Here is a 24,902-nt window from a genome sequence, read left to right as displayed (position 1 = left end):
TGGCGTTTGATTCAGTTTCTTTCAAAGGGGTGGCAACTGGGAGGGAAGAAAAAAATATTTGAGCAGGATGTGATGGAAGGGGTTGTTAGGTTGGTTATTGGGATTTTAAGGTTGATAGGACTTTGCCGTTCAGATTTTTAGATGTGGTCCGGTCCGTTCGGATTTTCTGGGTTGGAGAATAACGGGAGCAGATGCTCTCGTTATGTGAGAGAACAAAGATAGGGAATGAGAGAGGCTGATATATATGTATTTGTTGTTGGTTGGGCACCATTTGAACACTTGCACAAAGGTGAGATGAAAGAAGATGGAAGAGGGAAAAGATGCAAGTTTTGGATTAGTAGATGCCACAAAAAAAAAAAAAAAAGAAAAAAGGAAAAAGTGTCTAATTTACCACTCCAGAGTACAAGTTCAGGTAACCAAAAACATCTAATGAGCATGCTAGTGAGTGCTCGTTAACCATATTTCTATTCAACAAGAAAACCGCTGCAAACTATTGGAACAAATTGACTCTTGGGTTTGGATGGATGAAATAAATTCATTAGATGTTGTAGAGTTTTCATTTATATCAGTTGTGGAAGGAAAACTCCTAAATCAAAATTACACAGAATATATATTATATTGTATACATCTAGTGAAGAAAGTTGATATCATATATATGTATATATATACATACACACACAAATTAAAATTGATTGCAGAAATCTTCTAAGTCAATTCTTCGGAGCATTTATTTATTTTTTCAATTGATCTCTTATTTTCGAATTATTGCATAATTCAGCACCTATGGACATATTTTTTGTGCTATCCATTTCTTGTCTAATTGATTATAATTTATATTTTCTTTCTTATAGCAAACTCTATAGTTTACGGCAATATTTTTTGGAATTATATTTTCATAAAAAATTGGAAGATGGAAATCATACATCATCAGTCATCTAAACTATTGATATAATCTACCATCTCTAAACTATTTGTATACCAAATCTAGTCATTTGAAGACCTCTAACCCATGTATTAAATGGTAAAAAAATAACGTATAATTTCATATTATTTAAACAGTTCAATTTTTGACATGTATAAAAAATATGCTTATTCTATAAGAATTACATGTTTATAAAAAAAAAGTAATTATAATAAGATTTCTATATTTATTTCTTTAGTTATCCTTGGAGTAAATTCTAAGTATAATAATGTTGATATTTAAGAAAGAGAATAACTTGCTATTCCTGAACATGCTAAAAGCAAGGGAGACATGCCAGAGTGGACGAAGCTGTGTTAATAGAGGACAGCAAAGAGACTGCATTAAGACATTAACGACATCAATGCATAGACAATCTACTAACCAATCACAACATATTGCATCATACCTTTGGCTCTCTTGCGACAACCGGAAAAGACATTCCCAAACCCTAGAATGCCAGAGAAATCCAATCTTGACGATGGCCGTCCTGCAATCAAACTTCCGGAAATTTCAATGTCTCCAGCTGTTAAGCAGTTCCGGGAACTGTTTACAACAGTTTTCCTCCACAAGAAAAAGAAAGAACAGAAAAGACAGTTTAAAAAAATATCAGAAATTCATGAGAAAGATAAAAGATGAATCTTTTCTACAAGTCTAACAAAACATAACCTCATTAAGTGAGCACAGTATTTTGCTAATCAGCATCTTACAAGATCAGTTCTACATACATAGACCCTACTCTAAAGCATACCTGCAACTTTCTGGAATCATATTCCAGTCCTAAGCCTTACCATTGCAGGGTAGCTGAAACACAAAATATATTGACATCCATAAGGTACATATATTGGAGAAAGCAACATCTGATCACATTTAGAACACTACCCATCATCTTCCACTGAACACAATCTAACATTTCTGCAGAATCGTCTTCCTTAAAAAGGAAGAACAAATAACAGGCCTACAGTCACTAGGGCTGGCCCTTGTTGCTCCCTATTAGCTTCGCAAGTAGCTTACCAGAGATTCTACATTACTTAATGGTGATGTAGCGATTTGTCCCGTGCTTAGCCCAGTGATCTTTAAGGTCCACTGGTGTCGACAGATCATGGCCCTCTGCTGCCAGCCGGCTGAGCAGCTTAATGAAAGCACCGCCGCTCATTTTCCGTCCTCCAACGCGAGCATGGCGCTTGTTGGGCATCACCGGGAGCGGATACATGGACAGTGTTGTGGTGCAGCATGAAGACTGCCACCCACCATTTCCCCACTTGTAACATGGGTGGAACTTTCCCGTGCATGAACACACAGGTACCGGCATGGTTGATTCATCGAATGAGACCTGGTTCAAGCCCAAGTCTTGACCCTTCCACTGGTGCTTTGTTACAGGGACCTTATTCACATCTCCCCCATCACTAACCTGTTCCTGACCCTTCCACTCACCATGGAACTTTGCAATGCTAACCTGCCTGTTTAGATCATCATTACCACTCCTCTTGTTCTTCTTTGGTGATTTTGATGACTTCTTGGTTGGAATTGCTTGGACTCCGTTCTCCTTCCTCATTCTTTTAACCTTGCTGCCTTTTGCACTCTCTACTGCAGTCGAAATTGGATATGCCTCAGTAACATCCACCTGTCTTTCATGGTCATATGGAGCATCTGATAGTTGTTTCGGTGAGGGATGAACATGTGGAAGGTGGTCATGATGCTTTGTCGGAGCAGTGCAGCCAGGAGAACATCCATTTCCACCATTACCATTCATGCCGGTCTCTCGGGCATATTGAAGAGCAGCGATTGCATTGTCACGTTCCATAATTGCATTATTTCGCTCAGCAATTGCAGCATCACGTTGAAGGATTGCCATATCTCGCTCAGCCAAAGCAGCTTTTTTCTCAGAGATGGCTAGGTTGCGTTCATGGATAGCACTATCCCGCTCAGCCATGATGGCCATGAGCTTCATAGTTTGATGGTCCTTCATCTGATGTTGTGGCATCATCCACTACAATATCGTGCAAAGATTAGGACCATCGTACAAGTAGTTAGAAAAGCAAGGTATCATAACTTCATCCATATATTGAAGCAGGTAGCATGGAGAGAACCTAAAAAGGGTGTTTTTGATCAGCATCTCAATCTACCATGACCAAAGCATGAGACGTCCACATGATTCAGCAGTCAAAGAAGAGGATTCAAGAATTTTAGAATGCTCATATAAAACGACAATTTGCGAAACTTAAATTACTCATTACTCTTTCATTTTACAGAAAGTATGACATGATAAATTTAGATCACAAGAACTTCATTGGTATCAATAAACAGAGAAAACTGAGAGAAGTGAATGAGGGTAGCTAAGATGAAAGGATCCTAAAATATGATAAGAAAGAGAACGAAAGAATGCTTTTGTATTAGATATACGTTCAACAGACACCTACCTTAATAGCCTGATTAGGTCAGTACATTCTGACATGCATCATTTACAACCTCTTTGCCATAATTATGATATGTAGACTCCAGAGAGAGAAGAATCAGAAAAGCAGGCAATATCAACATAATCCTGCAGAGACAAAAGGATCAGGCAACTTCTTCCTTTGTTTTCTTCTCTTGAGTCAAGTTTGTTCCTTCAGTTCACCAAGAAAAACAAGAAAGAAGACTCCAACCTGAAGGGACTCGGCAATGAATATGACGTTGTTCCTTTTATTTACAAGAAAATGCTAAACCTTGGCAAGAGCATAACAAGTGCATAGGAAAGGTGAGGATATTAGGGTGGACATATGGTAGAACAAGTGAAAAAACAGTTGTTGATTAGCTTATTAGAACATACTTAAAAGTGCCACGATCACAGGCTAAGAAAAATCCATACAAGATGGTTTTCATATGATAATGATGACCAACAATGGTTGTAGTGGAGAGAGATATAACGTCATGATATAGCTAGGAGGGTATAGGGATATGACTTGAAACAATTTTCTATCTTGGAGGGCTTGACCTTGTATAAAAGCTTACAGTGAAGCAGGGATAGACAACCCCTAAATCGGTGGAACAAGGTTTGCTTATCATATTTAAGTTGTAAATGGTTAACACGTTGAAAGCAGCATAATTATGACAATTAAGAATAACAAAAGCAGATGGCAGTCTAATGTACTTTGCTTTACCTGAGTGTGAACTGATTTGAATTGATCTGGCTTGTGTCTTCCATTTTCCCGATGTCGACCGTCATCCATATCTGCATTTGCTTTCAGCAATAAAGGAAGTGGAACAATTCAGATACCTGATGGAGCATCAAAAGAGCCCTAATTCAAAGGAGGGAGGGGGAAGTTCTTTTTTTAATTTTAGTTCATTTATTTTTAACTTTTCAACATGCAGGAAAAAGAGTTCTACAGCTCGAGTAAAATTGTCCCAAGTTTTTTTCTTCTGGAAGTAAAAACATACTGAGTAGTGTTTATGGACATATCAGTCAGAGTCAATGTTAAGCACCTGTTGAAACAAGACTGGATTCTGAAGAAAGAAATTCACTTAATACTGATAGTTCATTAACCAAATATGTTGATATTACCAAGAACTAAGTTCATAATCAGCAACAAAGTAGAGACCGGTATTCATGAAGTACATTATTTAAATAACACAAACCAAAAAACAAATGATTTCAAGGTGTCTTCTTATGCATCAAGTGATTATGCGATGGATTATACTCAGTGGCAAGGTAAGCCATACCGGACCAAACCGCCTGGTTCGGCCTATACCGAGCCAACCCGGTGGAAAACCAGATCGGTTCGCCTATTAGAATCGGTTTCGGCCTCGAACCGGGTGGAATGGGTTTCGAACAGACCGAAACTGGCCGAAAAAAGCCCGAATCGGACCGAACCGACCGAAACCGGCCTAGAATCGGCCAGAACCGTTCGAACTCGATGTGAACCGGATGGTTCGCACCAAGTCAACCTGATTCGGAACCGAGCCCCCGCCTCCTCTGCTTATTTTGTTAAAAACAAGTGTTGGGAAGACCCCAACAGTTTGTTTTGGAAGTTCGTTTAGCCACAAGACAGCTAAACGACTCTCTTCCCCGATTCAGTATGATTGAAGAAAAATCCAAGCCTAAATAAAGTGGGTCTCCTCTCTCCTATCTAATTTTCTCTATATTTTTTACTTAAACAATAGCTCAAAATTTGCAAAATAAGAAAAGATCATGCCAAAATTTTTAATTTGGCCTTGATTTTATTATATGTTGTAGATCTATGGATGCTCTACACGATGATATAAAAATATTTAATTTTTGAATTATATATAATATTTAAAAATTAAAAATATACTTTTAGATTAAAAAAATAAAAATTTAAAGTTAAAAAAAACTATAAAATCAGAAGTGTATTTAGAGGCATATAACTACTCTTTAGCAAAATTTGGTGTCTATTTATTCAAGTTCTAATGTGATCACGTGCACATTGACCTAAGCCTAAATTTTAAAAAAAATTGAGAAATAAGTAGCCTTTGATGGAGTCTAAAAAATATATGTAATATCCATTGTTGGGTTCTATACGGATCCGAGCTGAAATTAATTTTTAAAATATTTATATTTAAAAAATTATTTTTTAATTTAAAAAAATAAGAATATATAATTAATACCAAAAATTATGAAAAATTAGTACTACATATTACATACTTCATAAGTAATTTTTGAGGTAGAAAACATATTTTTTGAATTTAAAAATTATTAAAAATATATAAATAAATAAATAATATATGAAATATTTGTATTGTGTATTAGATAAATCAGATATAATTTATGAGTTAAAAAAAATTCTCTTCATCATAATGAAATTTTGCTTTTTTTAAATAATTGATAAACTAACGTATTTGATAAACCTGCAGAAACGAAACCATCAAGAAAAAAGAAGCCAAAATGTACCATTAGTTAGGATCATGGGCAAATGCTCTCGAGTCGGCACTATTAGAATTGCAACTGGTGCAACATAGAGCTCAAGAGAAGGATAAGCAGATTGAAGCAGCACTTAGCTGGTGGTTATTCCGACGTATCTATGTGCTGAAAATGCCCACAGAAGGTTCGGCAACTGATAAAGAAACACTTTGCTGATTTCAGAGCAACAAAGAGAGAATTTTCAAAAAGGCGAAGGTGGATCGCCGAGCAACAGGCCAGCTTCCTATCACTTCAAGAAGTTAGAGGAGATGTCCACTCCCGATAACGAGGCACAGATCCAAGCTGCCATGCAGGCAAGCTTGGATGATCAGTAGCAGCAGGATGAGGTAGCCAGATATAAGGCTCGATTTGGGCCTTCATACTATAAGTCGGACTCCGGTACTGCAAGAAGCAGGGCAAATCCAGAGTTCAGTAGAACCTCCTCAATCAGAGAGTCATCAACAGAAACAGTGTTATATTGCATCTATGTTAGAGGATTTTGGTAATAAAAAAAAGTCATCCAGAGAAATTTCACCAAGAGCAGCAATCCATGATTTAGATCCATATGCCTTTTTCAGTAGAAATTCGAAACAGTAGAAGGTTAACACAATGCTAAAAAATGATAAAAAGGATATATGGCAGCTATTGGATCTTGGTTCCATTTCAGCCACATCCCAGTGAATGTGACAGACAATACAACTATAAGTCTGACATTTTCTCGATACAAACTGTCGGTCCTGGTGTAGATCCTCTAGGTCCAAAGGGCATCTACGTTGAGCTTCTTGACAATAATGAGCTAAAGAAATGGATTGCCTCATCCAAGAGCAAGTGGCCCACATATGGACTGACGGTGATGTGATGGTTGGATCGGTCCTACCAAGTGGAGTATTATCAACTTCTTGACATATTGTGATATGAAAACATTTTTCACAAGTCGATTGATGCTTCTGATCAAGTGCATAATGCCATGTACATCCTCAAATTGATGGAGGTAATTAATCAAGTAAGAGAGAAGAATGGCGTGCAGGTCATCACTAATAATGGGTCACAATATAAGGCTGCCGAAGAAATCTTGATGGAGCGACGGTCATATATTTTCTGGACCCCATATGCTGCACATTGTATCGACCTCATGTTGATAAACACTGTGAAGATTCATAGGATGCAGTAGATGGTGGACAAGCCAAACCATCACCGAATATATTTATAACCGTACATTGGCCCTTTCATTGATGAGGAGGTATGCAAGAGGAGAGATCTTGAGACTAGGAATCATACGGTTTGCTAACAACTACGTTGCACTTGATAGTGTTCTTAAGAAATAAGCCTTACGTCAAATGTTTGTTAGTCCCGAGCGGCAAAAAAGTAGATATGCGAGAGCCGGCACAGCAAAAAGCATTGTCAAGGACTTAGTGACGAGGCAGATATTCTGGTTACAGGCCATTACAATAGTGAAGACTATCAGACCATTATATAAAATGCTTCAACCCGTGGACAACGAGAGATACCCCCAAATGGGCTTCTTGTATCACATGATGGAGAGGGCAAAAATTTAAATTAAGGATGCAGATCTGACGTACGCCCAGAAGTACATCGACATCATTGAGCGGCGGTGGAACTACTAGATGGACAAGGACTTGCATCTAGTAGGTAAGCAAGAATATTGAAAATTATACTGCTCCTGAATTTATACAATTTTACTAAGACAATAACGAACTCTATCTGCAGCATACTACTTGAACCCTCAATTTCAGTACACTGTAGTTGGAATCAATATAGATGGCGAACTTCTAGCCACTCCACGTAATGTGATTTACAAAATGGAGCCTGATCTAGAAGTCGCGACTTTATGCCTAGAAAAGGTAAGTTCACTTAAGTGACATGTATAATTTAACTGCTATATTTAATTATTAACATATATACAACATGATATTTTTTTCACAGACCAAAATATTTAGAGGGCACTGGCAGCTTTGAAGTCTCTGCAACTGTCATATGTCAGAAATGTATGAATCCATATATAGAACATATTAGGAGAACATCTATCTGGCGTTAAATGGTTACTAATATGAGATTATCTTATATGAAAATATTCTTCAATGTTTTGCAGTTGAATGGTGGATTCATTTTGTTTTGTCCGCAAAAAATTTTAAGCAGCTAGCTATCCGGATCCTCTCCCAAACGGTCTCCTCGAGTAGCTGTGAGCACAACTGGTCCACCTTCACCCTCATCCACAACTAGCAGAAAAACCGTTTGACACAGAAATGCCTCAACAACTTTGCACATAATCACTACAATCTGAGGTTGAGGTTGAAGTATATTCAGAAAAAAGTGAAGCTAAAGTACACAGATCCAATGCATAGTGCTTTCATTGATGATGAGGATGATCCTATAATCGGATGGTTTGTGAGCCAGCAACATAAGCTGGAGCTTGATGAATGAGAATCCCCTCCATGACCGGCCAGTTTCGAAGCCAACGAGGCTAGGATCAATGCAGCACAATAGGCAGAGAACAATATTCCATGCATCCTTCCAGCTGATCGGCTACAGCCATAAAGGAGTCGGTCACAACATGACTCTTTGTCCGAGACATCCTCTCAGAGATATGATCAAGAGATACTTAGACGAGGCCACTACACTATTCGATCGACTCGGTCCGAAAGGTAACATACATCCTCCAACATAGTCAGACAGAGAGGGGCATGAAGGATAAGCAGGCAGAGAGTAGCGCAAAGGGTAAGCAGGCAGCGGATGGCATGAAGAGTAAGAAGGCAGCTGCCCAATACACCAAAAAAGACAAACAAAAGGCACTTGCAGCCCCAATGAAGTGTGTGAAGGAGTTGGTTCACTCAGATTCAGAAATTAGGGACAGCAGTTCCGGTGGTTATGGATCTACTGGCCAGAAAGAAGACTGGAGGGCATGAGGCCACCGTTTATGAGATAGCCACAAGATAGTCTTCAATTCACCGATAAGTTCCAATTTATGCATGCTACATAGGATAGGGACCATGGTGTACGATTTGGTGGAGCCTGCAAGAATCCGATTGCATATAGAAAATAGGCTCCTCGAGGTCATTTAGGAAGACACGATGCAATTGCAAATAATTCCGCACATAAAGTAGAATCTATAAATATATCAGATTCGGAGTCGTATATTGGATCCTATTATCCACAGCCACAGACAGCCTATGAACCATACGGATATAGATATGGATATAGAATGTCTAAGGCATCTTCCGATCGCTACTACACTACGCAGCCTGGAGCATCTTATGAATCGAATTTTGTTGCCAGCTTATTCAGATGGAACTCTGCACAGTCGTTTTATCAGCTAGTTTATCAGCCAGAGGATAACTCTCAGAGCTAGAGCTTCAGCAAAAGATTCGAGAGTGCTTATAACCCGGAGCGCATTTCTTATGGAATGAAGATACAAAACTACAATGCCGCTTAATTAAAGAGGTGGGCTGATGTGCCTTCTGACTATACTAATAATCTGGATATCTACGAGAGGCATCGCCACTCGAGATTTTAGATATCGGTATATATATTGTACTTTAAATATAGCTAATTGATTGAATTATTTAATATTTTTTACCTCTACTTGATTTGAGGATATTTTATATTGCTTCTTGTAGCATGCAGCATCTTACAAAATATTTTATGTTTTGTATCCTTTTAAAACAGTAAGATGCATCATTTAGGTTAAACTGGAATTATAGAAACATCAAAACATATCAAATTAGACTTAAAATCATTAAAAAAGTTCAAAAAGATATCAATTAAATCAACTTCAAAACTCTAAAAAAAAAGAACCTAATATCGTACCAACCCATTCGCCAACCGGTATGGGTCTTGGTATCGGTTCGGCGGACCTTGCTCAATGAGATGATAATTGATTTAATTCATGATTTCGATTTACGCAAACTAGGATATTAGATGCTAAACCAGCAAGCATCAAAAACTTATTTTAATTTTACTAAAAAAAGCGTGAGACAAATCTGATGAAGCTGTTAATATCAATATAATGATAATTAATGTTGACATTTGAAGATATTTGTTAAGCATCAAACAAAGTGCTCAAAAGTGGAATAGGCTTCTAGAAATAAAATCAAAAACAATTAGTGGATTTAATTCATACGTGGCAGTTCTAGAGGTCTAACACCAACTGTCTTATAGCTGAAGGAATGTCTTTTACAAGAAAAATAATCTAGTAATACAGACTATTTGTCTGAAAATTCAGAGCAGAAATTTAACATGTAAACAGTTATAAGTATGTTACTAATACATCATTTAAAAAACAAGCTAAAATGTTCTCCTATAGGCCAAAAATCAAAGGCACTAGAATCTGAATGCTGAGTACAGTGTTGCTGGATATCTAAAATAACCAGACATGCCCTACAACATAACAGACAAGGAAAGACCAAAGTAATTTAACAGTTATAATAGTTTTGCCGAAGTTTCGCCGGATCGGTACCAAAGGCACCAGCCGGCGACCAATTGACATGGTATAGACCCATACCGTGTCGCTCCAGGGCATACAAAAACAAAAAGAGGGAGATGGAAGGAAGGAAAGAGGAAGGAAAAGAGAGGGTTAAACCATAACCCTAACCCTAGCGGAGCGAGAGAGAGAGAGAGAGAGAGAGAGAGAGAGAGAGAGAGAGGAGGGCTAAGGGAACCATAGAGAGAGAGAGAGAGAGGAGAGAGAGGGGGCTTTTTACCGAGTTGGGGAGTGGTTTTTTACACCCCGAGCTGGGTGATACGGCCAACTTTTGCCTTAGACCTATTCTCAAGATAGCTTAGCTTAGCTACTTTTGATTTTAGTTTATTGAATATTTATAGACTTTGATTGCACTCTAAAGATTAATTATTTGACAACTAGTTTAACTATTCCAAAAGTGATGATGGGTCATCCAAATTGAAGATCTACACCATTGAGTTTGATCAACATCTATAAAACATACTTAAACCAAAAATCATATTTTTTGAAGAATTCTAGCCCACAAATCAAAGAAGTACAAAAATGGAAAATATCAATTATTCTATGTATTAAAATACATGATCAGGTATATAAATTTAAAATTTACATGAGTGAACATGAATCATATCTTAAAACATAGGTAGACTTGAATTCAAAAGGTTCTGATGATTATATCATAGCAAAACATAGTACCATGCTATTAAAACCATCCATTTTTGTATCGACTTAATGCTTAGGTTAGAGACAACCAAAACACATGATACTTGGTTTCTAAGCATTTCTTGTGACCTAGATCACATTCAAATGTTTGGATCTTCAAGTTGGATTGTTGATCTTAAATATGAGTTGTTAGATCTTTCGCCATAAATTTAGCATCTAGCCTGTAGCCTAACTCATTTTCATAACCCAATGTGCATCCAAACTAGACTCTCTGACTAGTATGTATTACAATACACAAGTTACGATTAATAAATAGACCCATCGTTTTACATGCAAGGACTTGTATGGTATATGAAAAAATGTACTATCATTACAACTTAGTTTCTCGAATGGGAAGTGGGTATAGGTGCCGATGTGGGGAACGAATATTCTATAAGCACCTTACAAGGAGTTTCCAAAGCAGGTCCATTACCCTAGATAGAAGATTCCTGCTACTAAGATCACAACACGGCTACAGGATAAAACAAAACCCCAAGTCCGTGCTATGCCATGTTTCCCAAGGGCTATTCTATTGATTGTATAAGTAATCTTTTATATTAAGACAATGGGGTAGAATATTCAGTGCTTTGACAGATTTAAGTTATTATAATAATAGCAGTTGTTTATGAGCTATTACAAAGCTAGAGGTTTGCAAATCAAGTTACCAAATTTTTGCCAAGCCTTGTATCTGAATATCAAGCTGCAATTTTGAGCAAGTAATATTCTTCACATATTCAATGACAATTTTGACTTCTATTACATCTTCAACTTCTTCAATTATAACAAGTAATGTTATATTTCTCTCCTTGAAGGGAAGAGGATACAAAGGTCAAGGGTGTGGCCATCGCAAAATGTAGGTAAAGTCATAGAGTTCGCAAATCAAGGGAGGTTGTGGTAGAGAAGGGCATGGATAACAAACATGTAGTCACTGTATCCACACTAGTCTGTTGCCAATAGAGGTTGGAATGAATTTTGCAAACCAAATTAGGTGAATGAAGTGGTTTAAATTTTATCATGCTAGTGATGAAGAGACTCGCCCCATGATAAGAAAAACTTGTCCAGTGGTAAAAAAGAGGTTCTCATTGTCTCATTCAATAAGTTTCAAGAGACTCCAAGATGACCTTATCTTAAATCAACGTTAAATCACTTCAGTAGTGGTGTAGACCAGCCAGTGTGAAAAGGAGCTGATTTCAATTGTTTGGGCTCACTTAGTTTCAGACTTTGTCCAAATATTTCATTTGGCAAAGAATCGCAAAACATAACTTCTCTAGTATTGGGAGAAAAGAAATAGATAGAGAGAAGAAAAAGAAATATGATAGGAAAAGAGGACATCTAGGTAAGTAAGAGAATAAATTCTAAGCAAACACTGCTCCAAGAGAACAAAGAAAGTCACAGATATTCTCCAAACTATGCTTCTTTTTCTGAGAAAGCCCATAGACCACATATAAATACAAAACCAGGACAAAATAAATTACCAAAAATACACTCCCGACCAGTTACCATACTAGGGCAATAAAGAAAAGATTTAGAAAGCCAGGATGGCATACAGACACTCAAGAGAGTTGGCACACCTATCAGCCCAATTTTGCATCCTATATTTTATAATTATAATTTGGCGGCATCACGATATAACCCAGCATCAGTAGGGCTGGTAATTATTGGACAAATAGAGCAAATCTAATTTAGATCTGCTGTCAATTTGAGCTTTGATGCCAAATTATTGCAGAAGCCTGCCGTAGTTCTCATTTTGTCCAATACAGCAGTGAATAGGCGTGCAGACTGGTCTAATTAACACTTGCCTTTTATGATATAAAAGCTAAGATACAGGAGATAGAACAGTGGGGAAAAAAAAACCTGCAATGAAAGAGGGATAAGAGAAAAATGTGGCTGCCAGAGGGAAGAAAGTAACCTGCGGGAGGTGAAAGAAGAGAAAATAAGCAGAAAATGAAAGAATAAGAAGGAAGAATAACACGAGAGGATTGATTTCCTCGCAAACTATGGTGCAGGAGCAAAAGACAAAATCATAATTTGGAGCTCAGATTATCCTACAGGGCTGGTGCTTTTCAGTTAGTGCAGATGTGATTGGCTGTGCTTTCCCTCATGCTTGATTGGGTCCGACACCCTCTTGTACCAAAAAAAGAAAAAAGAAATCTAGCCAAAAAAAAATTTGATAAGTTAAAATAATGAAAATTTAAATTGCAAAGAAATATTTACATGACAATTAAATTGGGTCAAGTAAATGTTATATTCCCTCCAAGACAACATTCGATTAAATATTAAATTTTGGACATACAAAGATTCAAGAGAAGATATGAGAAACCTGTTTCTCACTTAAAATTCCTTCAACTTACATCACACACAAGCATAAATCTACAGATTTGCTAAAGGAAACATATAACAAAGCATACCGTTTTACTTCATGAACAAGAAAATAAATTATGAGTTCCTAGATAGGCTAATAGATATACAAATTCAACAGTGATCATGAAATGGTTCATGATCACTGTTGTTCATCACCATTAACTAGACCTTCCTAAGAATTGAAGTTGAATTAAGAGGAAATCTGAGATAAGAGAAGAGAATTTTAAGGCTATCGATCAAGTTATATGCATCAAAGGTGAGGATAATAGGATACCCTTAAAAGATGAGGAAATTAAAGAAAGATGAAGATGTTATTTCATCAAACACTGTTAAATTTCATTATTATATTAGAGATATTTTCATTGAAGAGACAATGATAGAGGTGCCAGGGCTCTGTTCATACAATTCATTTAACTGACAAAGAGGTAGATTTGAAAAGGATGGGAAAGAGAAAGGCATTAGGACTGGATGAATTATCTATTAAGGTCTGGAAAGTCGTGGGAGTTATTAGGCTAACTTGGCTTACCAACTTTTTCAATGAGGTTCTGACAACCAAGAAAATGCATGCCAGACAATTGGAGAAAAAGCATAGAGTAAAGGTGACAAATAGAAATGCTCTAATCAAGGATTGTCGAACTGGTACCCGTAGGCATACCGGTGGGCCACCGGACCAGTTCGGTACCGATTCGAACCGGTACCACTGGTTCGGCCGAGTTCACGCATCTAAAAGCCCAAAAAAAATGGCCTAGCCAGTACCGGCCGGTACGGTACCATTTTGTAATACCGAACCGGACCGGACAGAGACCGGACCGGTCGGTACAGGCTAAACCGGCCAATACGGGCCAGTTCAGCATTCCTTGGCTCTAATGATTGGAGAATCAAATTTATGAGTGACTATATGAAATAACAGGAAAGGAATAAATAGTAATAAAACAAAATTAAGAGAAAAAACAAACTCAAACAAGATTTTGATTTATGTCAGAAAGGTCAACAAAGTAGGCTTCCTTTTTACTTAAGAAATTAAGAGAGAAAAAATGCAGAGAAAAAGGGACAAAATAATAGAATATAATCTCTACTGACATGGGAAAAGCTTCTTATAGGGTGGCAAATAAGGTAATCTGTTAGGCCTTAAGGAAGGATGTGTATAAATGTACATCAAAATGATATGTATGTTGGAGCATGGATAAGTGTTAGGAATTGTTATGATGAAAGTATGGCTAATATCCAGAACTATAGTGTGTGCTATTCATAAATGATACAGTGTTGTTTATGAGTAAAGAAGCAGATTACTATAGGCCTCAAAACCAGGTATCAACAGTTGTCCTGACGTGGTCCAGGGTCATTAAAATACCAGGACGCAACTACCCAGACACCCAAGATAGGTTAGCATCCATGTACTTTACTGGGGCGTTTCCAAACATCCTTTTCTAAAATTATTATGTTTGGGGATCCTGTTGGTTTTAATGATTTTTTTTAAAAAAATATCCTTTTAATAGGTTTTTTGAGATTTTTAAATAGGCTTGTTTGTAGCAAAGGCTTTTTTAAATATTCGGCACCTCCCCACCCTTCCTCTCTTCTCTTCATTCCTCTCCTTCCTCTCTCTCTCTCTTTTCCTCCCTGAGCTAACTCCTGTAACTGAAAAAAATGAGATGAAAGGCAACAAAGGGAACCCCTTTTTTGCTGTGAGCAAGACCAGGCTATACTAATTAGCACCGAGTGACAAGGTTAGCAAACAAACCAGTCTAAACTGGTACCGAGTAGGATGGCCAGAGCGTACTGGTTCTTCAGCAGACCGATGTCCTGGGGATGTCCCAAATATCAGTCTCTTATAGGAACAGTATAACACCTGCGGAATGAAGTGATGCCCTTGAGACAGGAATCCTAGGATTAAACACCCAAGTGGAATTATGGAAGAAGGTTTTAAAAGTATCAAATAAGTAAAACAAAAAGTATATAAAATACAATTTTAGTGAAAATTGAAGCAAAGTCAGGTCCAAGTTAAGATTGACAGACAAGAAATACCCAAAAATGTCGGGTTCCATTATTTGGGAACTATTATACAAAATAATTAAGAGAGAAATGAAGATATATAAATAATAGAATTAGAAATAATTGAATGAAACTGAGATGTGCTTCCATGGCATATTTCGGTGATTTAAAGAAAAAATTTATAGAACAATAAATCTTGTAATATTTTATGTTAGAAAGATGTTGGGCAATTAAAAGGCTTTAAAAAATCAATTGTAACAAAAATGAAAATGTTAAGATGGATATACGGTAAAATTAAAAGAGATAGATAGAGAAATAAGTATTAAAGGAGCTGTTGGAATTTCATGGGACTGCAAGATGGTATGAGCATGTTAAACAAAAATCTAATGGGGCTCTAGTAACAAGAGGTACTTCAGGAAGCAGGAGATGGAAAACCTTAAGGTAACATAGATGGAGGTTTTAAGGAATAATGTAGAAAAACACGAAATAACATCGAATAGGAATGCTTGGCAAATGAGGATCCATAAAACTGACTCCAAATTGCTAGCATAAGGTTGGATGGTTATTGTTGCCACCAATATTGCGCTAAGGTCGAAGTGCAGCTCGGACAACCCTGAAGCCGACTAGAGATGAGCTGAGCAAGCTAACCGAGGTGCGGGGGGTGGATCTCCGTGTGTAGCCTGCAAAAAGTCTGTTTGCTGGAGAGTTTCCGACGGGAGACCCTCCGATGTCGCGGCGCCATCTTCAGCTAGAGACAAAGTGTACCGCGAAGAGGCGGGCAAGCCACTCAAAGGAGTGGACGGAATTGGGTCGAAGCCCGGAGAACTAGAATCGAGCGACCTTGGGAAAGGTTGCAGGGAACGCCTAACAAAGCATGGCATTGGTGGCTCCATGCAACAGCATGAGAGCCTTGAAGCTCTCGAGGTGATCTAGGAGATCCGAGGTGTCGTAGTGCAGCTCTATCTAAAGCATCTTGAACCGAGGTAGAATCGGTTCCTCCATGATCCGCCTGATGAAGGGAGGGCTCTAAGGAGAAGTTGAGGTCATAACAGACGACACCATATCCACTCCCTCTACTTTAACCCCAAACTAGGTTCTACACTAAAGAAATGTCTAACATCATCTGGTTAACAGTTCAGCCCACATTTTTGAGAGATTCTAGTGCTGAGAATTAATACCCTTTCAACCAAATTGTATACAATGCAACAATTAAACAAACTATTATTACAGCTCCTTTCAATCAAACAATATACAAATTCCAATCAGTTGGGCCTGTAAGCATATTGGCCCATTAACCAAGCTAATTGGTCAAAGTGTCAAGTTTCTGCAAGTTTCTCTTTGGAAAGCAATACTGAAAACATAGCATTGAAATATCTTATAATCATGAGACCAAGTTCAAGAATATTCCCAAAAGGTCCCTTTCGGGAACATCAAGGACAATCATGATTTAGCTTCTTTCTATAGGCACTTTATTAGAGATGTTGGCATTATCATGGCATCTATCACCAATTATCTTAAGTATAAAAAAAAAAGATTTTCGTTGGACCCTAGCTACTACTAGAACTTTTGTAGAAATTAAGCAAAGGATGAGTGAGACACTTGTTTTGAGGTATCTTGGACTTGATAAGGTTTTTGAGGTTGCTTGTCACGCTTTTGGGATAGGTATAGGTAGAATTTTGAGCCAGGAGGGACATCCCATAGCTTTTTTTAGCGAGAAACTTTCTAAGGCTAAGCAGAAGTATTCCACATATGGCAAAAAGTTTTTATGCTGTGATCCAGACCCTTCGTCATTGGAGATATTATCTATTACCCATAGAGTTTGTACTCTATTCTGACTACTTAGAATTGTGGTATTTAAATTCATAAAAGAAATTGAACTCTAAGCATGTTAAGTGGGTAGAGTATTTGAATGAGTACTCCTTTGTTCTCAAACATCATTTGGGTGTTGAGAATAAAGTAGCTGATGGCCTTAGTAGGGTAGTTCTCATCCTTCATGCCATGAATATTGAGGTTACAAAAATTTAATAGATTGATGGATGATTATGCTATCTGCCCTAATTTTATTTGATTTATCAAGAAGTTAGTAGTGGAAACCGTAGGCAGTATGCTAACTAATTTTTCCGTGAGGGTTACCTATTTAGGTCAACCAGGTTATGCATCCCACATACATCACTTATGGAGTTCTTAGTTTGAGAGATGCATGCAGGAGGTCTAGCTAGTCATTTAGGAAGGATAAGACCATTGCCTTTGTTGATTATTAGCCTTCATCGAAGAGGCATGTAACTAGAATAGTTTCTCAGTGTCGTACTTGTCGGCTAGTTAAACAAAGAAACAAAACACTGGACTTTTTCTTTTTTTTGCTTTAACGGGTTAATCATACAATGTGTGTATGAATACACCTAATAAAATCAGAAACACTGGACTTCATACTCCTCTGCCTGGGCCACATATGCCATGGAAAAACTTAAGCATGGACTTTGTCTTAGGATTACCTAGAACAGCCTGAGTTCATGATTCCATCTTTGTTGTGGTTGATAGATTTTCCAAAATGGCATATTTCATTTAATGTAGGAAGACATATGATGCCTCATATGTAGCCAAATTATTCTTTAAAGATGTTGTTAAGCTGCATGGTTACCTAGTTCGATAGTGTCTGATAGGGATGTTAAGTTTGTTAGCTACTTTTGGAAAAGACTTTGGAAATTATACGATACTAACTTGATCTTTTCCTTTGCATTCCACTCCTATACTGATGATTAGATTGAAACACTTAATCTTAGTTTGGGTGATTTACTTAGATGTCTGGTTGGAGACAAGCAGAGTAATTGGGACTTGGTGCTACCTACCACTAAATTCACTTATAATAACTCCATGCATAGGTCAACGGGTAAGAGGCCGTTTGAGTATGTTTATGGATATCGACCCCGTACCCCTATTGATCTTGCTCCTTTCCCACCCAACACTCGTTTTTGAACCTGCAAAAAGTTTTGCCCAACACATGCATGATTTGTATACAGAGATTAGGTGTAAAATTGTAATAAGTAATACCGATTATAAACCTTCTGCTGATGTTCATCGTAAGGCTAAGAAGTTTAATGTAGGAAATAATGTCATGGCTCGCCTTTGTCCAAAACGTTTACCTAAAAATTCCTCCAAGAAATTGCACGCCCGAGACACTGACCCACTCCCAATCATTAAAAAATTTAGACCTAATAAATATTTACTTGATTTACCTAGTCATATGAATATTAATCTTGTTTTCAATGTGAAGAATTTATTACCTTGACACCTTTGAGCCTCCTGCTTTGTCATCTAGTGTTCCTGCATGTATTGTAGTTCCTAAGACACCATATTTTCTACAACAGGGAGATGAGATTGAAATAGTTTTCGATGATAAGATTGTTACTTTTTTTGATGATGGCTTCCATCGTTATCTTATTACTGGAAGGGCCATCTTTTTTTTTTTATGCTTCTTCAATTACAAAGGATGAGTTTTGCACCTTGGATCTTAAGTTTCTCGAGTGGTAATTGCAGACACCCTCCAAAGTCGAGTTGTTTCCAACTGGAGAAGTATGATCGAGGACCATCAAATAAGAAATCTACGCGCACTTGTGTGAGGTGCGAATATAGAAATTAGAAATTTTTATTTTATATGAACTTTAGGACTAGAATTTTATAAGAACTCTAGTATTTTATTTTTTATGTAGACTCTTATTAGGGCTCTAGGTTGTGTATATAAACCTATGACTATGTCACTGAGAATACAATTTGCATAACTGAGATTTGAGAATACAATGTTGAGTTGCCTACTCCCTCTGCCTTCTCCTGCTCTTTCCCCCTCCTCTTCTTCTTCTATCTTCTTTTCTTCTTATGTTCTACATCAGATGGCCAAGATAAATTTGGTTTGGATGGACCGATAGATAGAATAGTTGAGATTTGAGAATATATCCCCATGGGATTGAGAGCATTGAAAAGTAAATATTTGGAGCAAACCTAAAATAATAAATGCAAAAGTTCCTTATTTGGCTTCTACAAATCAACATTTCTAAGAAAATGATTGCTCCTAGTCTACGAAAAATATTGGAGCTGCTACATTATATGAAGAAACACATAAACTAAACCTTAAAAGATGAAGATAAAGAATTAAAACATCAATTCCACCAACTAAAATTTGAAAGAAAAAGAAATAAATATGGTCATACTAAGATAACCAAAAAGCTGATACAACAAGTCAGAACCAATGCCACATTCATAGCAACCAGCCCAAAAAGGAAACAAGATCATCAATTAGGGTTTTTTTACTCTTTATTTCCTTTCAAATCATAGAGCATGAGTGGCTCTCCTAGAAAATTTCTTTACAAAATGATGTGCTTTCATTAAAAATATTCGTTCTTCTCTTTCTGACTTTTCCACAGCACAAAATTCTTATAAATATATCTTAATCTTAGCTAATGACCAGTATCCATTTGTTATACCTAATAATGATGGTCTCTACAAAAGTACATATTGTAAGAACATCTGCGACAAACCTCACTATATCTCCTAGGACAATGGGCAAAAAAAATCTAGCAAACATTTTGACTATAGAGAACATTAGAAAAATCCATAAGACAGTGGTCAAAAAGAAAACTCCAGAAACAAAATTCCAATCTTCATGTCTGGCCGGTGTCCTTATAGTTTTATTTAATCTTCATCCTGAGCTTTCAACAATTTCATAAGCTCTACCAGTCCTTCATATTTTAAATTACCAGCAAGTATATTCCTCTCTCTCCAAACAAGCAACTTCCCTGATATACTAATTGGCATCCAATTAAAAGAAAAAAATGCATGCAAAGAACAACCAGGTGACCTGGAAAGCAGGTTGATGAGCGAAAACAAGGTCTTAACCAATACGAGAATACTTAACTACATTGGCTAGGTAAAGTTATATTTTCTTTTAAAATCAAGAGTTTCTGAAAATGACTTTGAAATGCACTAAATTACAAATCATGGAACCAGAGAACTGCATGGAAAACATTTTGGGGAAATCCCAAAAACTACATGAAAATCATTGCAAATATGACTAAACATATGTGTATAAAAGGGGACATTGTAAACTGTGGCAGTTTCCCTTCTTTTTCCTCATATCTGGCACATTTCCAAATTCTCTGTCAGCAGCACTTCCTACTTCATTTCATGCATTTTCCATGCACACATATCTAAAAAGCAGCGTGATGAATAAACCATAGTTAGCAATTATTAAGTGTAGGTTGTCACAGTTTTCGTAATATCATGCATCAATTTCAGCGATTGTCTGAATTGTTGAATCAACTTTTTGCTTGTTGAGGATACAATTCATCAACCATATCCAGAGGACATGGTATTTGCAGCAACGCATCAACTGAATGTACATAGTTCAGATGTAAAGTCATTTTATAGTTCAGATGGAGACCTGGTTGTTACGGTGATAGCATAAGAAAGAAAAAGTGCCACAACTTTTCCTTAAATATTAGAAAGAACCACATTGATATCTATTTCAGCATTTCACACCTTATTTTTCAAAACTAATCATTTTTCTTTGTAGTTAAATATTTTGTGCTCGCATAATTTGAAAACCTCAGGAGTGCAGCGACAGCTTACAAGGTAAAGATGCATTTGATTCTTCTAGCATAACAAATATCAGACATAACAAAGGCCTATGATTTGGACTTAGATGGCTAGAATGATCCATTCGCTCAATAAATTTGGACCTGGCTAGGTCCAAATACAATTTAGTTCCAGCTTCATCCTGATTTTTTCCAAAAATGACCCTAGTCTTGATTTTAAAAGCAAAACTTGGTATTTTAACTCCTTTTTCATCAGATCAAATTAAATTTTGTAAGACCGATCACTCAAATGAGTAAAAATTTGGGTCTAGTTTGGACTAAACATGTCTCACAGGTTTAAATTCTAGTTGAGGCCCTGAAATGATACATTTCAGATATACGAAGTACCAAAACCAAATAGCATCCCTGATGGATTCAAATCTTATTCCCACCATTTATTATCCACAATGCTGCCTCACATCCTCTATAAACAAAGTGTAGCCACTCCTGTGTAATTTGGAGGTTGAGACACTTTACTAATTTTTCTATGCATTACTTTAAGTGAAAATAAAAAGACCGGTGTCACGCATGAGAACTTATGAATAGGTAAGAAATGAGAAGTAAAATAAATTCATTCAGTTAACAGCTTAGCATCTCAAACCAGAAGCAAGAGGAAAAACTCACATCTCATGAAATCTCACAATAAAACCTTGTGAAAAAGATAGCAAGGCCCTAATGTACAATGAAAGAGAGGTTCTCGTAGAGCATCTTCATGGCCTAGAATTTTCAGCATAGTATCCAGAAATGCAAATGGATCATTTCATGTCCAAGTCTGAGACAATGTGTACATGACCAACTTATGCATGCTCTAGTATTTGGACACAGAAGAAAGCCAATACAGTTACGTAAACCATAGATGCCACCACATTATGTTCATTGAAAAATGAACTCCCCATAAAACTAGTGAAAGAACCAAGCCCCATAGGAATGATATATAAATCTTAGTAAATCAAATCAAACACAAGCATAAAATGATGAAAAGGATAAGGAAAAAGCAATATTTCAAAATGTCAGCCCTATATGACACGTCACATATAATGCATAAACAGAAAAGGAAAAAAAGGAACTACTACAAATGAATGCTGGTGTGCATGCTTTTTGGGACCAACATGCCACAGGTATAAAGTTCAAGTCTGGGATGGTTTATATTGAATTGGTTTCCAAATTCATTGCTTTGACCACCATAATTAGCATGAAACTAATGGATTATTTAAAATGGTTTTCAGGGTTGTTACCTGAACCATCCAAACTAGCACGATCTTGATGGAGTTGTAAGTAGGTGACATCGCAACTTATTTAGAGCCGCAGAAATGGACCTTAGAGGTCACATGGACCTTAACAAGGTATAAATAAATAATTTCTAGCTCAACTTGAATCATCATACCACATTTGAATTCAAACAAATAAAATTAGAAAATAATAATTCAATTCAAAAAAAAACCATAAAGAAGGAAGATATAGAAATACTTCCCTCACATTAACAGAACTAGAATGCCACGACTGAATTATTATAGTATTCACGACTGCAGCAGCTGCTGCTGCAATAAGAATAACAGGGTAACAAGAACGTCTTAACCATCAAAGAACCATAAATTACCCTTTTTATCAAAAAAAAAAACCTAAATTACCCAAATTATGAAAAAAAATAAAAACATGAACCTTTTGTAAAAATAATCCTTTTAAAGGATTTCAATTTGAAACTCCAAGATGTGGTTTTGGGGAAAAAAATTTGAATATTCTTCCACCAAATTGTTAGATGCAGCCCGCCTTAGCCAAAAAAAAAAAAAAAAATTGTTAGATGCAACTAACATCTGTACTCAATTTATATGCATCAAGAGATCTACATATAATGTCCTCATAGGAAAACTTTAATCCATTGAAGGAACCCATATTCCTAAAACAATTTCATAAATAGAATATGTATGTTAACTTCACAAGAAAAAATCTTATATCGGCAGTTTTCTTCAGTACATCTATCTACTACTAGAACCACATTCATGATAAATGCAGCACATATCAACCAGACTATGAGACTAGACATAACTGGCCCCTCCTTTCCTCAGATTTTCCCTTATTCTTACAACATAGATTTCCTCTTTTCCCTAACAAATCTCTCTCCCTCCCTCACTCCCTCTCTTCCTTCAAATGGTGGCGAAATGCCAAAATGATATCTGAACCACTGAAAGGAGAACTTCAGAGGACGAAAAGGCAAATTATTAATTGAGCTGACACCATTACTGTAAAAATTCTAAATAGGAAATATGAATATTTAGAATTCTTTGGTGCATAAATCATATCCTACTTACATTATTTGGTAATAATTTATCATAAGAGAATTCGTATCTCTATCATGAACAAGTTATCATGACTCAAGAAGACGAAGATTAAAATAGTTCAGCTGACCTAGAAAAATACAGGGATGACATTGGTGGAGCGATAGGAAAGTCCTTTACAGCGTTTACTCTTTGCAGCCATAATACTCCCACAAGTCATCATGCTAACCGAGTGCTAAATAGAGATAAAGACAAGAAAGATCATTTCGACGAACAACCATCAAGCAGTACTGCGTGTATGTTTTCGAGGGATTTCCACACCTCAAGCTTCCCGACTGAATCAATCAATGGAATCCTAAATCACAAAGCACCAGCCTTAGGATATCTCCGGAAAAACCTACGGATCATTCATGGGGCAGTGAAATTTGCAGATAGATTAACAATGGAAGAAACTAAAGATCTAGGTCATTCTCCAAGCATACACTAAACTTATTACTTAAGTAAACCAAAATGTCAATAATTCAAAAAATAACACCATACCGAAATAATAAATCAGCTCAGAAGGTGGAATGTGAAGGAGGAGAAGAACGATTCGGACCAAGAACAGTAGAAATACATAAAGCAGGAGGCTGGGAGCAGAAAAATTGAAGAAAAAGAAGGGGGGATGTCAGTCTCTCACCTCAGAGGAGATCGGTAAAGAGAGGAGAGAGAAATCTCTCCAAGAGCTTTCACTTCTTTCCCTCCTTCCCCTTCCCCTTCCCCTTCCCCACTCTTGTTCTTCTCCTCTTGGTTCCTTCGATTTGCTTCCCCTTCCGGGCTTTTATTGGGGGCAGTTGAACACCTCTATTGCTTTGCTGCGTTGGCTGCTCTGACCGGTGGGGTCCTGCGCCCCGGCTAATTGATGGAATTCAATGGACGCTTTTGTCGAGGCGCTTGAAGTGGGTGCTGGGACTTGGATTCGTCCATGGTCTCTGACGGTCTCTATGATTCTGGGAACAGGAGGGTGGAAAGAGACGGTGGAGGCACTTCAAAATTGGCTAGAGAGGAAGAAAACTAATACTCTACGTAGTATGCACTACATAGTAGTACACCTTGCTGATCATCTCATTTTATTACTGTAGATTTTATTCAACAAAAAATTATTTTTTGCATGCAACCAATCACGGAGATATGTTACTGTAGATTCTATTCATCATCCGCTCGTATTGGTGGTTGGCCTATAATAATGCAACGCGGTGATTGGCTATCATGCTTGTGCACACAATGTAACTAATAATTTTTGCTTATTCATCGTGCGCTCGCCTCGGTGATTGGCACATAGGAACGAAACGAGGTGATTGGCGTGGTGGTGCATTTGTTGGCGGTCATCGCTCGGCCCACGGCAACACGTCAAGATAATCCTCCAAGCCCTTACCGCACACCTTGCTGAATAGCTTTTGCTTGGCCAATCCAAGGTAACGTCGGGGTAGAAGTTTAAATGATAACTAAGGAATTGAATCACACAATGGCAAATCAGATTTAACAAAAAGATCCAAACTAGGCCTAAGTTTGGGCTTATATAGTCCCCCACTCTAGAGGGGACATGGACTCAAATGAAAAGAGAATGACATGGACTCAATTGTAA

The 24,902-nt window shown here is 37.1% G+C and overlaps 1 protein-coding gene across 41 annotated transcripts; it reads right to left on the bottom strand.

Annotated features, from left to right (window-relative positions):
* Nucleotides 1-1,600: 1,600 nt before the first annotated feature.
* LOC103696467 (barley B recombinant-like protein D) lies at nucleotides 1,601-24,340 on the bottom strand. 41 transcript variants are annotated; one of them, XM_088705549.2, is made up of 5 exons: nucleotides 23,958-24,320; nucleotides 22,665-22,772; nucleotides 22,482-22,543; nucleotides 4,099-4,214; nucleotides 1,601-2,948 (listed from the first exon to the last, which is right to left on the bottom strand). In XM_088705549.2, the coding sequence occupies exons 4-5, from the start codon at nucleotides 4,165-4,167 to the stop codon at nucleotides 1,986-1,988; spliced, it is 1,032 nt and encodes a 343-aa protein (XP_088561675.1). In that variant the 5' UTR covers nucleotides 4,168-4,214; nucleotides 22,482-22,543; nucleotides 22,665-22,772; nucleotides 23,958-24,320; the 3' UTR covers nucleotides 1,601-1,985. The 41 variants fall into 41 exon arrangements, with proteins under 41 accessions (XP_088561675.1, XP_089781945.1, XP_089781944.1 ...); XM_089925819.1 differs by lacking the exons at nucleotides 22,482-22,543; nucleotides 22,665-22,772 and adding exons at nucleotides 12,886-12,940; nucleotides 15,131-15,238; XM_089925818.1 differs by lacking the exons at nucleotides 22,482-22,543; nucleotides 22,665-22,772 and adding exons at nucleotides 12,886-12,940; nucleotides 13,081-13,182.
* Nucleotides 24,341-24,902: the final 562 nt, after the last annotated feature.

The sequence above is a fragment of the Phoenix dactylifera genome, chromosome 10 (genome assembly GCF_051530095.1).
Source record: "Phoenix dactylifera cultivar Ajwa chromosome 10, Ajwa_hap1_PhDact_Kaust_v1.1, whole genome shotgun sequence".
Taxonomy (NCBI): Eukaryota; Viridiplantae; Streptophyta; class Magnoliopsida; order Arecales; family Arecaceae; genus Phoenix; species Phoenix dactylifera.
The sequence above is the reverse complement of the archived record's forward strand: the minus strand, read 5'-3'. Positions and strand labels throughout refer to the sequence as shown.

Coding starts and splice junctions, on each gene's coding strand:
- LOC103696467 (XM_088705560.2), bottom strand. CDS start 4,167: ATGGATGACGGTCGACATCGGGAAAATGGAAGACACAAGCCAGATCAA. Junction 2,949..4,098: donor TCAAATCAGTTCACACTCAG/GTAAAGCAAAGT, acceptor ACGATATTGTAG/TGGATGATGCCACAACATCA.